The sequence below is a fragment of the Antrostomus carolinensis genome, unplaced genomic scaffold (genome assembly GCF_000700745.2).
Source record: "Antrostomus carolinensis isolate BGI_N321 unplaced genomic scaffold, ASM70074v2 scaffold45692, whole genome shotgun sequence".
In the NCBI taxonomy this organism is placed as follows: domain Eukaryota; kingdom Metazoa; phylum Chordata; class Aves; order Caprimulgiformes; family Caprimulgidae; genus Antrostomus; species Antrostomus carolinensis.
The window spans coordinates 10884-27713 of record NW_010298457.1 but is presented as its reverse complement, the minus strand read 5'-3'; the positions used below and the strand labels follow the sequence as shown (position 1 = coordinate 27713).

The window sequence follows — 16830 nt, the reverse complement described above, 5'->3', positions numbered from 1 at the left end:
AAAAAAAAATATGTATATATATATAGTTACTTGTGTAACTTATTTAAGCTAAAATGGGCATGTCCAGGGAAGGCAGGGGTCTGCTTTCCCAATCCCCAAGTAGTGCAGGGTCCCAGGGGTGGGATGGGGAGAGCCCAGCCAGCCCCCCCACAGCTACACCCCACCTCTGCTTTGCAATCCCAAAACAAGGCGTTTAGTGTAAATCGTAATCCTCGGAATTAAGCAAAGTACGTGGTGGTTCAAGCCACCCAGGAAGTGCCCTGCAGATTTCCCCTCTCCTAGCAAGACACAGCAAAAGCAGCAGAGCTCTGACAGAGCCCTCCAGACCCTTCCTCATCCCCTGTGGTGCGAGTGCATTTCCTCCTAGCTCATCCCAGTAAGTGTAGTGTGAAGGAAAGGCTTAAAACTGGGCTGGAGAGGCTGAGAAGCGGAGCAAGTTCCTAACTCTACTTCCTAGTTCACTTCCTTCAACATTGTAATGACCTGGTGACTCTTCTAGTAGAGCCACCTCAGCATGTAAACCATGCACCAGTGACCTCTGTAAACAAAGCTTGCTTTTTTTCCCCCAAAAAAAATCATTTTAAGCCTAATCTCCATGTAGAAGAAGGGAGAGGGGAGGGTTAGTCCTCACTGGTCACAGACAGCAGCCTCTGGGATTTAGTTTGTTCTCAGTGACAACAATCACACTGGTTTGTGTCCCATGTACAACAGGAGCCACTCCACTGCCTGGTTACATGTGGTACATTGTACAATGCACAATTTATAATATCCTTTTATAACATAACATTAAAACATACTGCAACAAACATCTTCAGTACATGGGAGGTGATAAAGGCAGCCTCATGGGGAGAAAAATACAGGCTCAGCTCAGACTCACTGCACCGGGCTCAGAGGTGTTGGAGTTTGGCACCACTTTCCATTTACAGTCTGTGGAATCTTCTAATAAAGTAATTATTCACCTTGTTTTCTTTGCTCTAATGGGAAGGGGGAAACACTAGTTTTAAAGATAAACAGAGTGTATGAAATCTCTCAAAACAAGTTCAGTCAGGCAGATTTTATACCCAAGGGGGGGGAAAGAAAATGCAGAGAAGCAGCTGTACTGAGTTTGGGAAAACTTGCAGATTTACAATGCCACACATGCAAATAGACAAACCAAGTGGAAACAAGACATCAAGGTTGCTACAAACAACAATAAAAAGGCATCAGGTAAGTGTCTGGAGATGGCTACACAGGAAAAGCTATACAAGACATTTCTGGAATTGCATCTAGAGAGATTTAAATTTTATTCATACATTTATTATTTACACAAACTACCTCTATTAATTGCCAGAGACTTGACCTTGACTCTCCTAGTTTTAAATAAGGTTACAAACCACCACGTACAGTAGAACAAGAGTTAATACTGTTAGTGTCATGGGTGGTGTGAGTGTGTGCACCAAGGCAGTGAAACACCCAACGATTCTACTTTGGAAAAGTATTTGTTCTTCTGCCCATGTGGTTCTTGGCTGCTGCACTTCCAGCTGGCGAGGCTGTGTCTGTATAGAACCATATTGTTAATGCCATCACAGACCTGAAAAATGCCCACACGTGCAGGTTAAGTAAAAAAAAAAAGTCTTTTTATATATATATATATATATAAAAAAGCATTAATTATGTTTATTGCACAAAGAAAGGAAAATTTAAACTAAACTAATACTGCAGGGTTATGTATCCCTTTCCTTTGTTCAAGCTGTTTTAACAGGCAGACTACTGGTTGTAATTTTGCTGTTTACTAGCCAATAAATTCCAGCAGCTATGTGCAGTAATTCCACATGCCTACACTACTTTGGATGCAGCATGCTAACTTTCCTGGGAAACAAAGCCATTGCGTGCCCATCCCCTGCAGCTCGGAGGAACGGTAAACCCAAGGAGAACTTGCCAACTCAGTATTTCCTCATGTAGTAAACAAGGTGCATTTTCTATTTCAGCCTCCACCCCATAGGTATGTTACGTTGAGATCAACCAATCTTGCCCCAGAAATGCAAAAGGCAAGGGGCAAGGATATTCTTCTCAGGAGCAGCCCCCTTCTAGGACCACCCCAGCACATCCCTTCCTTGCAAAGGATTCCCCTCCCACCCTATTTTTTATTCTTTTCAATCCAGCCAAATTAGAGATCCCAGAGTGAAACCATCAGATGAACAGACACAGCCACAATACACAGCTCCTGAAGAAGAATGAATGACCTGTTTTCCCTCAAGTATGCTCTCACCAAGCATGTGACTTTAAAAAAAGCTGAAGAAACCTTATTTTTTTAAAAAAATACGTCTGTCATAGTTAGCACAATTTAAAACTGTCATTGCCTTTACAACTAATTCAAACCCCAAAAATGTAATTAAAATGAATTGGCATTTTCCCCACGGACAGTCATTAGTTGTAATGACTTTATGTTTTGGTATTACAATATGTAATCTCTAAGCAGTCTTCCATTTTACCAGAAGACTGTAAAAGAAAGGTCAGGTTTCTTCAGATATTCAAATAACTACTATGAAGCAAAATTACCAGAAAAAAAAAGAGTTTGTTTACAGAAGGAAGAAGTGAAGGGTACATAAGAGATAAATAGCTTATAACTTGGGGTATTTGCACTGCAGTGGAACAGTAGATAAACCCCCTTAGGTAAAACATGGAAGCTTTGCTCCTGTCAATGTAAACATTTGGAGTGTTGCAAGAAGCTAATACAGATAGATGCTCTTAGCTTCTAAACACTTGCCAGCCTAGAGCCTCTGCTTTCTCTTTCCTCTCCGACTGCACTGTAATTGGTGCCAATCGGTAAGTGACTGGGATAGTTACATGTGGACCATCAGTTAAGGGGAAAAGTTTTTACTTCACCGAGTAAAGACTGTCATGATCAACTCCTAGCAACACAGACGCTACCTGGAACACACAAGATGCTTTTCTTGGATTGGTGTTGGTGTGGGATTGACAAAAATCCATTTCAGTTCAAGTTCAAGGGTGTGGATTTTCTATCTTATTTGCACAACTCCATAATAAAAGCTGCAGCGGGGTAACTAGCATCAATGGGATGTACCAGGGGAGACTTCTCTGGCCGCTATTCAAGATGGAACATCCCTGAGGTCTCACCTCTATGAGCAATCTTCTGGTTGCTATTACCTGTCCCACTCACGTTAGCCACAAAGAGCTACATCTGAAGAAGCCATCTGCAGAGTTAGGGGTTCAGAATTCTCCCACAATTAAAAATTCTTCTGTGCTTCTTTTTTCAAGTAGAGTCATCCAACCCTTTATTTGGGTGCTCAGAGCTTGACTTGCAGAGCCTGTCCATGATCCCCTGCAGCATAGGTTGAACGATCCCCAAGAGAGGGCGCTGGGAGGAGTCTCCATCCCAGCAGGCTTCCATCAGCTGCCAGCATTCCTCATCAAACACAGGAAGACGCTCAGGGCGAACTCCTGGAAAATGGAGAGAGACCTGGTTACCATCAGTACACCTCAGATCAGAGAGAAACTGTCTGATGCTCTTTGGTGCAGGCTGAAGTGACCAAAGTGGATTGTCTGGGGTGTAATGCTCTTGATAAAGGTTTATATTTCAGCAATGCTGCTGAGACTTCTTTGGGAGTGTCACTAAAGTCACTCAGGAGACTGAGGATGTGGCCAACACATTTAGTTTCACTGGAGCTTCCTCTTTACAACTACTTGGGAGCAAAATGAGTACCCTCCTCTATAAAAAAAAAAACCACAAGTCTCCCCCCCACACATCTACTCATAATGGTGCCTTTGGGAGCAAGTCTCACATGAGAACAAGCAGTGAGTGCAGCCTTCTGCTCAAATACAAGACTCACTCATCTGAGTTAATCTTTTTCACATGATAAAGGGAAAGATTATATGGACAGGAACTAAGGACACAAAGTAGTAAAGCATTCTGATACCATGACACAGCATGAAGGATTGAGCTACCACTAAACACTGTGCTACACTAAACCTACACAGGCATACGAGTAAGTTTATATGTTGAGGAAAAACTATTAGTTTTTTACTCAACATCCAGCCCATCAGTGACAGCTTCCCCAGCATGCTGCATATTAAGCACCTGAATGTACAGACCTCCATGGCCTCCAGAAATTGCAAGGGATTAAACATTCTTTAGGGGATCATGCCTGGCTGGTTCTGGGATCTGGTTTACATCGGACACGTTGTACTACTCTGCATGGTTTAAGCTGTGTGCTAGCACAGCTCCTATCACACTATGGCAAGGTGGTGGTTAAATTGTCAGCTGCCTTCTATCCCTGCTAGTTTTAGTTTGATTTTCAGCAGAATGTGTCCAGGTTGAACTAGATAAATGTCACTCTTTAGACTGTCAGTGAAGCAATACAACTTGTATTTTCACCTTTCAGTTAAAAAAGGGTATTTCCTCATCTCCTCTCAAGTTTTATTCAAGCGTAAAGTAGCAACCAGTAGAGGTCAAATAAGCCATTTATACCTCTTCTCACATTGTTCCAAAGGTGATCTTTGCTTGCACATCTCTCAAAAGCCTCTGGTAACTTCACATGTCCCGAACAAATGTACCAAAACAGAATGCCAAATGCATAAACATCCACTGAGTTATCATACTTTCCTGTGACAAAAATATATTTGATCAGCAGGGCAAACAACGTCTTCATCACTGGACTCCAAGCAGTCTGAAAACTAATTTCAGTGTTCCACTTCCTCAAATTAAAACCACCACTTCATTGCCAGAAGGCAAGACTTGTATGAAGCCTAGTAACACATCAGGAATCACTGCCAAAGGTGGAGGGATAAATGTTAAGACCTTCCAATTCTCAGAGGATTTACACACTGGACCTGTACCAGCAGTTCCCAAGCTGAGGTTCATGGACCATTGTAGATACAGGTGCTCAGGTGTATTTCAGAGACTTAAACATTGGTAAGACTATCAGTTCAGTGGGGCTCTGCTGCCCAGGAGTCTGACAGAGCTAACACCAGCTTCTCAAGCCAGAAGTTTGGCAATTACTCATTTATAGCAAGTTCACCCACTGAGTAAGAAAAGATTGAGCAGGGTAAATGCATAAGGGCTAAGCCAATGCTCACCTCTAAGATCAAGGTCTAGCCTGACAGTCATGAGTATTTCCCTGTTAGGAGTGAGAACCAACTGAATAATAACAAATAGGGTTGTCTCAATTTGATTGTGATCTTGCAGGGACAGTATCTCAGGGAGACCAAAAGGATCCTGGTAAATGTAGCATGGACCTCTAAGTGCTACTGTAAGATGCTTGCTCTGGAAAAAGGCTTAGAGAGAGCACCTGCCAGAAGCACAACACATAGTGAATTTGAACACTAACTCCACATGTTAGTAACAGCTTGGAAATCCCTTACTTGGTATCTATACAAAAAGCAGGGGAACCTTTCTGAAGTATTTTCCTATGAAAGCCAAAGATTTCCAGCTTCCTAATAACTAATAATTTAACTTTCCAATTGTAAGAGTATTAATCACTTCAAACCTTATGAATTCTACAGTTCTCTTTCAAGTAAAGAAAGATTTAAAACTGAGACTTAAAATAAAGGAGAAAGTACATACTATGCATTGCAAGCACATAGTCTTCTGATTTCTTTTAATTATTTTTCCCTCTTCAGCAAGTTGAGATATTGATTCAATGTCTTCAAAATTCAAGCCAGAGACAGTAGTGGATTCAATCAACAAGCATACCTGTAAAAAGCTCAGGAGCCATATGAATGGGCGTGCCTACAATACTGCCAGACATCATGGCTTCTGGTTTGCAGAACCCCAAGTCAGTGATTTTGGCTCGATTCTTTTTGTCAAGCTGTAGAAGAATTCAGACACAGGCAGCTGGTAACCCTACTTCTCAGTTTTAGCATTGCATTTTCAAATTAAGGCTTTAAACTCTGTTTATGTTTGAAGGGTTGGGCACTTGCTCTTAAGTAAGCTTCTCTGATTACTTGGCTGCTCTTGGACACTAACCTAATTAAGCTCAGTAGTAAGACATGCCTTCACTTGTCTTCTGTAATACAGGGTGTGGCTGGGGTTTAATAGAACTGGGAACTGGAAGTCCTACTTGTAGCTCACTCTCTCTGCCTTCAAGAGAAGTCCCTTTACTGCTCCCTTTCCCTAAGGCTTTCTGCCTGAAAATGAGTTAGGGAAACCTCACTGCAAGGCTGGTTGTGGCTAGCAATACCACAAGTTGAAAGATCCTGTATGAAAAAAGCTATTATTTCAGTTATATTACGCCTCTCCCTCCCACTAAAAGGGCCTCATAAGACTTCAGGATTAGCCAGATACAAAAGTTTTTCTTACCAAGACATTTTTAAGTTTGATATCCCGGTGCACGAGTCCCTGACTGTGAAGATAACGGATTCCTTCAACTACATCCAAGGCAATCTGTAATCGTGTTTCTAATTCTAGGCCAGCCTGAAGAACAAAAAAAACCCCACAAATTTAATCCTTACAAATAGAAGTTACTTTTGCTTACTCTTATTTCCCCAAAACCACTGAAAACTAAGCAATTCTAGCTTTGTTTTACAGATTAATAGATCTTTAGCTGCGTATTTTTTTAATGTATATATAAAAAACCTTATATACATATAGACACACAGATTGTTGTTACCTTTAGTCCTGTATAGAGGTCTCTGTGCAACCGTTCCATTATCAGCAAGACAGCAATGCTGGAGCCTCCTCCATAGCCATAATCTATCACAGAACCATGGAGATGTACGAGCCGCTCATGTGTCTGCAGAGACCTAGAGAGAGTTCAGCGTAGAGACTTAGTTATTTTTATATCCTTCCCTCCACCCCAGGCCAAGCCTCACCGTGGAAAGCAACAATGGAACAATGCCCAATGGCTGCAGCTTTAGTACAATAGTAAGGGACACCTACACCGTGTGCCGTACAGTAAAAATTCACAGCAAGCCACACTTCTGAGGATCATAAAAAATATACAGCTGTCTGATCCAATTAAACTCAAGAAAGCCTATCAAGGTTATAGTACCAAAGAAATCCTGTATTATTTCAGCTCTCTGTACTGCAGCACCCGCCTGCAGCTCTTTACTGGAAACACACTCTTCTTCTGCAGTGTAGACCCATCATTTTCTTTTGTGATTTCAGAGAGGACAAAGACAGATTGGGAAAGGAGGGATGATTCAACACCAAAAATCAGGGGAGAGCTGTTTGCTATCATTCTCTATTAATTCTAATTTACTCTGCAAAATAGCAAGCATTTGAACAGCACAGACACCAGAGAATCAGTTTAAGACAGGAAGGAGCATGTCTGCCTACCATTCTGTGGCTGTTACGTTTTTGCAGTGGCACTGGCAAGCTGTCTTGCCTTTGCTAGAAATGGCAGCTTGGCATTTCCTGAGGTCAGGTCACCGACTGCAGAGTAGAAGTAGAGCAAACAAGGTTCTGCCTATCCTAATGCAAATATAATTTTGTTTGCAGCAGTGAAGTTAAGGAGATCAATGTGGAATGAGAAAAGTGCTTACAATACACACCTCATATAGTGAAACTCAAGTGCAAGGTCGTTCCAGTGCTTCTCATCTGGAGGAACAACAGATTTCAGTGCACATGGGAAATGCCCTCCCCAGCTGTCACACAGATAGACCACACCATACTGTCCTCGGCCCAGCTCACGGCCCAACTTTGGTTTGCCTGTAAAGCACAACATCCATTTATTCAGACATTAAAACATGTTTATTTCTTCCCATAGTCTCCAGAGCTCTTCACAGGCCAGCAGCTGCACATTTCAAGGTACTCGGTATGTGTCAGCTGGAGACTCACTGAAGTAGCTGAGTGAAAAGCAAAACATCCCTCCTACTCCTTTACACCCACTGACTGCTTCAGAAAGAGGGAGCAGAAGATAATACAGAGAACAGCAAGCACAATGCTCACCATGTAACAGCACATCCTGGAGGGACCTGCTCTCCAGCGAGAGTCGTGCCAGCCGAGGAGCATGATCCTTCCGCACCTTCAGCCACAGGTCTTCTGTTTTCTCCAGCCTGCCAGAATGGCCATCTTCTAACTACAAGAGATATCACATAAACACTGTAATCCTGCCTGGTTTGAAGGCCTAATGTAATGAGGTTGAGGGCCTTGCACAATTGAGTAGAGATCCTCCTGAAAGCATGCTTAGTGTAAAAACTGGATGCTGTATTAAGACACGTCAGTTCTGTCACCTCTGTGTACAGAATGGCAGCATTAACTGCACGAGCTGCTCTTTTAGCTAGCTCTGCAATTAAAAATCCTCTTTCTGTAAGTGGCAATGTACAAAACAAGACCTCCTTCTTAACAACTTCACACACCTGTCGCAGAGATGCTGCAAAAGCTTCATGGGAACTGTTTAGCCTGGTCCGGAACTGGCTGCAAATGCTCTTGGCTAACTTGGATGCGCTGAGGCTCTCGATAGCATCCTGAGCAACCTTCCTCTTCCAGTCACTGGTGATGGCAGGTGGGCTGACCCAGGTAATCCGCTGGATTATCTAGGAAAATAGGAAACAGAATTAAGGCACAAGCACAAAAAAAGCAAAGGGTCAGTCAATTTACTCAGAGTGCTTAGACCCTGTAATAATGCACAGTCATCTGCACATAGAATTGGGCTAAATAATGACCTTATAGTAACTATTAACAATTTAGAGGTGTTGATCACAACATTGTTGCACACATGCACTAAAGAGGAGATTTGATTTTTCTGAATACCTGCTTAGTTCATCCCTATAAGCCAATCACCCATTCACATCTGACCAAGAACACCTGACAAACCACACAGCTGTGGTGCAGCTTGTAGGCTGAAAGAGCAGGCAGCATCAGCAGTAACACAGAGACTCACAAGAGATGTTCCTGAACTGGTTAAAGCTACAGCGAAGCAGCTTTTTGCTGGACACAGACACTGTTAAGGTGCGGAAATCCAAGGTGTCAGTACACACCACTTCCCTTAAATTGCTGGGTGATTAAGATTGCCTGCCCCACCCTTAATTAGGAGCCACAGAAATCCAGCTGCTGCACAGCCAGCCTGGATCCTTCTCCCAGGCTGAAGGAGGAATCTGAAGGGTGGCTACCACTCAGTCTGCACTGCACCTATGTGGGAAAAACTCATATTCCTCTCACCCATCATACAAGGAATCTCAAGAGGGAGAAGGCTGTAAAGGTCATCAGCAGCTCTGAGGAGGACTTTCAGAAAGATAAATGCTTTAGCAGACAAATTTAAAGCAAAGACCTGAGGAAATCTGGTCTGCTCTGGAGGGAGAAGAGTGAACTGACCTGAATCAAGATACACTGCAAAACAAACAAACAAAACACCCACAAGAAACCCCCAAACCCAAATAAACAGCCAGTCACCCAAAACATAAACAACAAGAGTTTCAAAATGTTGATCATCATTCCTTTTCTGTTTCAGAACAGAACAAAAACACTAAAGAGAGTATTTGCTTTAAATTAAATACCATCATCCCCAGGAATAAACTATGCACACAAGCCTTAGTGCTGGGTGGAGAAGCAACAGCTTTCCAATGCATGTGGCCAGAGTCAAAATTTAGAGAGCAGCTGTGAGTATTCACATTATTCTTTGCTCCACGTACAGTGACACATACTAGAAATAAATGCTAAAGATGCCCATACCTGTTTGATCTGTTCCCACAGCATCCTGGTTACTGTTGAGCCAGAGTGGAAAGTGACTTCAACATGATAGGCTGCATTTAGTATCTGGAAAGCAGGGGAAAGATGAAAGTATGGGAACTTTGCAAGCTATAGCCACTATAAAATATGCTAAACTCTGAAAATGAAACACTATATGGGATATTCCATGATTCTCTTGGTTTAATTCATTTATTGTATTAAACTCATAAGTGTTTCTATTGTAATCTGCAAGCTGATTACTATATACAGATTTAGGAAAGGTAAGTACTAGGCATTTATGTGACTCTTCCCCAGTTTTAGCACCTCCCTTAATGACACCAGACCCACACATACTCCAGAGCTGTGTTCCTCTCATTTCACTGAGCATCTCAGTCTCCTCCCACCCTTGCTGGATCAGGGTAAAGATAATTATTAAGGATATTCCAGACAGCCATTTAAGCCACCATACCTGTTTGAGATAATTGCTTGTGATGTGTACAGAAACATCCTTTGACTTCTCCACACTCCTTGCAGGATGTACTGAAACCTCCCAAGACTCCTCCAGGCTCTTCAGACATCTCTCCAGAGTCCCTACAAAGCTCTCTCGCAGGTAGTCCACCGAACTAATTAGCTTGTTGGCAACTGCTTGGTTTAATCGAGAAATAATCAGTTCCTGAATTTGCTTAATACAACACTTTATGTCCTTGGAACTAACAGGCTCCCCGTTCTCAGGAATGATGATATCTGCACAAAAGAGAAGAAAGAGGCATATTTTATATTCAACATATCACTGTTGCAACGATGGCTGCTGAGAGCTGCTGTAAGTGTTTTGCAAAGCCCAGCCCCAGCCCAGCCAGCTTCTGCTCCAAACGCTCCTACGCTATTTTGCTCCTTCAGAGGTTCATTATTTTAGACCCAGATGACATAACCTGAAGCCAACAGTGCTTCTAAGTCATACAAAGACCCATGAGGAACAGAAGAAGACATATACTGACTATTGCAACGCATTAAATTTTGGCCAGTCTGTGTGCCTAATGCTACAATGCCAGTTTTACAGGGGACCCAAACCCAATTGTACAGACCTTGAGTAATGTGGTATTATTCTGTGATAGAAAGTTATAAAGCATTAGAGTAGCTCCAGGAATGCACATCTGGTGACTCCAGTTTCTAGGGAGCTAAAAATCACATCTGACCAAGGTAGAAAATATTCTGATGTTGGCTTCAATTCACTAGTGTTTAAACTCACAGGATACTCAACTCTTCACACCTCACAGACTCTATACGAGCAGCCTGTACCTACTACTGGTTACACTCCAACCATGGAGTGATGACAAGTCAACCATCATCACAAGAACTAAAGGGCAGAAGCACAAAGCTGTCTTTCTATCCAAAGAAGTACAGATCAGGAAATCCTTGCAGGACATGCTGCAACCCATAAGTACTCCTGGATGTTGAATGTTATGAAGAAAGTGATATAACAGTCACATCAGTTACATGACTTTTTTTTTTCCTGGGACCATGTAAAGGTTGATTGTCAATTAGTATTTTTAACAAACACTGAGTAACCACTGCTCACGCCCTGTAACACTCTGAGCAATACTATATTACCAGCAGGAGCTGAAAACCTTGTCTCTGGATTCTGTCCAACAACAGTCTAGCCTACTTAAAACAAATCCAGTGATCAGCAGATGGCATTAGCTTCTCACACCTTCCTTCTTTTAGGATATTACTTCAAATACTGATAGCCAACAAGATGCTACACTCTAAGTGGCATTTGCTGTGCAAATAAACATATACACATATTTACTGCAGGTGTTTTATCTTGTGCTGTCCCTAAACATACACCTGCACAGACAGAATTCTGAACTCAGGCACTACAGAGCTCCAGCTCTATAAAGGGTGGGACAGGCAGAATACAGGAATAATTACCTGTGCTGATAATGGAGCAACAGCAACCCTAACCAGGTGGAATTAACACACTCACTACACCATCAGTGTGTGCTAGTTTGATGGCGTTTTTTGCAGCATACAAATAGGTTCTGTTGTAATTAAAACAAGCTCTTTGTGATGACTACATTTTGTGTGGGCACTACAAAGCAATCATTTCAAGAAACAGGAAAGATCCATTTCCCACCTGCAGAAGCAAAAAGATTAAGATCCTAACATGCAGGATTAAATATAATCCATCATTTCTCCTCTTCGTCCCAGGAGGTAACACTCCAGATTGAAATTGGGAGGAATAAGTCAAGACAAACAAAATTATCTTCAGTTGTGGCCTCTCTCATGCCTCAGAAGAGCACTCAATTCACAAAAAATAATTTAATCTAAACCAATAGCCTAGAGTTATTTCTGATTTTATTTTATATAGAAAAATCTTTCCCCATCAGCCCAGTGAACTGCATTTCTTTAGAACAGAAATTATTATTGCAGTAAACCTCTGCTTAGTCGTGGAGTATCAAACTACAAGTCCTGACTTTGATGTTTATGGCAGACCACGTGCTCCTGCAGACAGAATCTGGACGGCCTCTCACCCTGTGCAGGTTACACACCCTTCTCTACGCTTCCAGCTTGTGTGTTCCTGGAAGTTCTGGTACTAGAAGTTGTAGTAAGAATTCTCACATTTCCCAAAAAAAACACACACTAAATGCCAAGCACAGACCTCAGGAGCACAATATGTTGTGTTGATTTTTTTTGGTTTTAAAAGGAAAACCTTACCTACCCAGAAGGATTTCATTTTAGGAGGTTCTATACCCAGAAGTCTTATGCAAACCTCTCTCAGACAAAGAAATCAAGCAGAAAGTACAAATCAAGCCTTCACTGCTAAAACTCAAACAACTTTGGTTTTTTCCTTAGGATAGATTTATTCCCAAGTCTCAACACATCCACTGAGGCAAAGTTGAGAGAGTTATTTTCTTCTTCAGCAGAACAGGGAATTAAAGCAGAGAAGTAAAATACCCTAACCTAGAACTGTGCAGCAAACTTTGAGGGGAAAAAAAAAGTGTGATTTATAAGAAATGAAGACTTAATATGGTCAGGCCTCTCATTTAAGGACAGTGCTTTTTACCCAAGAGATACTACAGAAAAATCCTGTCTGTATTAGTTCTGAATTTGCCTGCAAAGTCACTTGTCCAAACTGCCATTCAACCATCCCTTAGCAGATGACAAATGTTACTTCACCACTTTCCTTCAAAGCCCTGAACCTCTTCATTCCCGTTACTCTCCTGCCAGTAGTTACCTTTGAATTCCATATTAGCAGCGTCCTCCAAGAGCTCCTCTTTCATATTGCCAAGAGTCTCGATGATCATGTCCTTCATCTCCTCTTGTTTGCGGTTGGCAATGTTCATCAGAGACTCGTAGAGTTCATTCTCCTTCTTGCGGGTGTACTCCAGCCTCTTGGGAGTGATCTGCAGGTCTCTCTGCATGTCGAAAGCCTGATTGATGAAGATGTTGAGGCAGCGGCAGTGCACCTCATTTAAACTGGTAGCTGCTTCCACGAGATGCTTCTGAAGCACCTGCCTGGAAAAAGTGCTTAGGAGACGGAGCTTCTCAAACTGCTCCACCAACATGCTTTGGGCATCAGCATCAGGCCCAGGTGCCCCACAGCTGCAGTGGTTGGTACTCAGGTATTCCAAGTCCATCAGTTGACAGTAAAGGGAAGACTTTTCGTTATCAGTTTTTTTAGGAGAGATCAGCTCAACCCCCGACTCTGGCACTTTGAAGAAGAAAATGGGCAAAGAGAATTTCTCTTTGATTTCACGCAGTTCATTCTCATCTGATGAGGAAAGTTCAGCCTCGCTGATTGCAAAGATGACAACAGGTAAGACTTGGTTTACATACTCTCCCAAGGTGGCTTCAGTAGACTGGAATCCACGACATGGTGCTACCACAACATCCACTTCCTAGCAAGTGAGGAAGTAAAACAAAAAAACAATAAAAGGTTTGTATAGATTCTTTAAAAAAACTGATACAGCCAAAAAACGCACCAGAATTCACTCACAAAGTGCAAAACCAGAAACATTCAGACCCTTTAGAACAGCTAAGGAGTCTCACATCACACTGTAGCATCAGGCTGATCACAGGGATGTGGCCAGAGACACATTAGTGCTCACTGCCTCCAAACTCTTGTTTTGTACCAAGAGCCTTCCAGTTTTAACCTAGTTCAGACCAAAACTCCAAACAAGTCTCCCAGGCAAGTGCTCTCACAGAATAGCTGTTATTCTTTAGCTTATAGCTGCCCCATTTTGCAACAGCCTCTCCCAGTAAACACACTCTCAACCTCCCATTGATGTTTATCAGGTCTGCAGCTCTTTGAGGAGATATTCATCCTGTCAGTTTTCCATGTTGCTTCCAACAGTAGAAAGTACTACACTGGCCACTGCTGCCAAAACAAAGGCAATAACCAGTTACAAAGAGTTCACAGCCAAAGGACAGACAAGGAGGAACAGGAGGTTGTGACAAGCTTAGTTATGACTTTCTTTAAATCCAACCAAAACCTAAGAGATTTATTTTATTTTCTTACTGCACAGAGTTTCACTCCTTTGGTCATATGCTCCTGCTGACACCACTCCTTACTAACCCTACAAAAAAAAGAGGTCAGTTCTGAAATCTGCTTCCTTCCTTTCCAAGGAGACAAGGTTCACCTCTGGATGTGCAAGAACAGTGTTAGAATTGCATCTATTGCTCTACTAAAATCATAGAATCATAGAATGGTTTGGATTGGAATGGACCTTAAAGCTCATCCAGTTCCAACCCCCCTGCCATCAGCAGGGACACCTTCCACTAGACCAGGTTGCTCAAAGCCTCATCCAACCTGGCCTTGAACACTTCCAGGGAGGAGCAGCCACAACTTCCTTGGGCAACCTGTTCCAGTGTCTGACCACCCTCACAGTGAAGAACTTCTTCCTAATATCTAATCTAAACCTGCCCTCTTTCAGTTTAAACCCATTTCCCCTTGTCTTGTCATTAGTTGCCCTTATGAAAAGTCCTTCCCCAGCTTTCTTGTAGCCCCTTCAGGTGGAATAAATAAGGAATTAAAATGTCAAAGGCTTTGAGCTGAAGAGAGAATTTAAGTGCCACCTTCCCGACTCATAACAGGGGGCAATAATTAAGAAATCTTAAATCATTTTTCTCCATCAGAAAAATGAAAGACTTGAGCACTCTCTTAGAGCTAAGAGGAAGTCATTACTGCTGTGGGACTCCCAGGTGCTGAACTCAAACCTGTCTGATGCACAGGAAGTTGAGCAGAATGGGATGTGCAGTGCCACAATATTCACCAGGACGGATGACTCAACGCCAGTGGCTGTAAACAAAGGAGGAAGCCAGTGCTGTCTCTAGGAGACAGGGAGAAAACCAACACAGACAACCCAATACAGAGTACAGTGTGAGCAACTGGGCCTTCTGTTTCTGTAGAGGCCCCTCAGGCTTTTCCAAAGAGCATTAAACAACATTTCTTTGTTTCATTTTGTTTTTTAAAGTGTCCTACAGAAGTTTAAGCAGCTTCATACTATTAGGGATCAAGTCTTCCTCTATGGGGAACACCTATGACTCACACTGGATTCCTAAAATTTTCAATCTGGTTCTCACAAGGTCACACTGATATAAACACACTTGAACCCTTCTGACAGAGCTGTAAGCATGAAATTGCTGTCAAGTAACTTCATTCATCTCTTCTTTAACTAAAAGGCCCTTTTTAAAATATCAAAGCCTCCCACTTAGCAATCTGACATCAGGGAGGCAAATATCAGAGTTACAGCTCTTCCACTTCAAGTACGAGGCAGAGGCACTGTCAGCAGCAATGCAAAGAAGACAGTTTAAAAGAGAAAGCCATGCAGACACACTAGATATTCATGTATGGATTCAGACTTGCAATGCCAGGATGACCACTGCATCCCATATCCGAGACCAAAAATGAAAATCCAGGAGCATGTAGGTTTCCTCACCTACAGTGAGACAAGTGGAGTCTCACTAAATGCATTCAGGGACCAGAGTGTGCCATTTTACTAAGTCAACAGATAATTCCTTATTTCCAAATCAGTTAAAAAGAATTTATTTGCTCCAACCCAAGAGGACCTTGTCCTATTTTGCTGGGCTTCGGGCAGTTTAACCACTGTTTGCTTAGTTACCTGAGGTGCTGAGAAGCTAACTCAATTTAGTCAGGTTTTTAGTGAAACTCCTACCGAGCACATTATGATTGAGGGAGTAGCTCAGTCTTTTTCTAAGCCAATTTGAATACTCTGCCTTCCAAGAATAGTCTGTGAATCACTGAAGTCTGACAGTTACTGCATTTATTACATGTGATCTAATTTCAATGCCTCCCTGTTAATCTCAGGTATGTATATAGCCCTAGATTCTACATAGAACCTTTTTTTTTTTTTAAACACACATTTCCCCCCAGTTTTTCTAAAATCTTTCCAGTTTATTCTGTTTCCATGGGGATCTGAGTCAGAAGTTCAGTAACTCTAATCTAGAAAGAATCCCAGGTAAGAAAACTGAACTACATCTCTGGTCTCCAGCAAACACCACTGCCCTTTACAGGACATAATTGCTTTGATTTTGTGCAATGACTCTGAACCCCAACTTCATCAGGGAGTTTTGTTTTACCTTTGCTGGAAGGACCAGCCCTAGAAAGCCTGGGAGGTGTACACATGTCTGAGAAGCAATGCTCTTTTTGTGACCATGAACTCTTCCCCTGTGAAAGATATATCACTAAGCGAGCAAAACTAGAAATAGAGAAGAGGTTTCATATAGGTGGAAGAATAATTTCATGGTGCTGGCATCTTCAGTGTCTTCCATGTTCAGTTATGCCAGCATAAAGGGAAAGATGAAGATGACTTCAGGTGTTTGATGGTGGTACATGGCAGGATCACCTCAGCATAGCCCAAACTGATGCTACATGGAAGGAAGCGTCTCAGCCAACGTGAAAGCTTTTCACTTTTCTGTATTAATACCTCAACCAAACACATTAAAAACACTCTCAAGAAGGAGAACAGGGCCAGTCCTTCCAAATTTTAAGCAGGATGCACATTAAAATAACCACCCAATAGGTACTTGAGCACATTCTTTGCTACTTCTAACAACTACTAATCCATACAACCTGAATCACTGCTATAGTACTTGAAGAAATGCAACAATAAACCCAAACCAATTTGATTCCCTGTTAGAGCTCATGGAACCATCTTGTATTTCTTCATTCATTTTCCAGCTTTGTCAGAGCAGCTGAAAAT

At 42.1% G+C, this 16830-nt stretch overlaps 1 protein-coding gene across 1 annotated transcript in view; it reads right to left on the bottom strand.

The window, feature by feature from the left end:
- Nucleotides 1-3144: 3144 nt before the first annotated feature.
- Nucleotides 3145-16830, bottom strand: part of DSTYK (dual serine/threonine and tyrosine protein kinase) — a gene marked incomplete at its 5' end in the record, with an annotated part of 17323 nt that continues 3637 nt past the window's right edge. Inside the window, 11 exons of the mRNA XM_010162440.1 lie at nt 3145-3441; nt 4469-4603; nt 5693-5807; nt 6299-6412; nt 6609-6741; nt 7492-7648; nt 7889-8018; nt 8299-8475; nt 9611-9694; nt 10077-10351; nt 12843-13506. Of these exons, the coding sequence (XP_010160742.1) occupies nt 3254-3441; nt 4469-4603; nt 5693-5807; nt 6299-6412; nt 6609-6741; nt 7492-7648; nt 7889-8018; nt 8299-8475; nt 9611-9694; nt 10077-10351; nt 12843-13506 (2172 nt within the window). The remainder of the gene's footprint in view (nt 3442-4468; nt 4604-5692; nt 5808-6298; nt 6413-6608; nt 6742-7491; nt 7649-7888; nt 8019-8298; nt 8476-9610; nt 9695-10076; nt 10352-12842; nt 13507-16830) is intronic.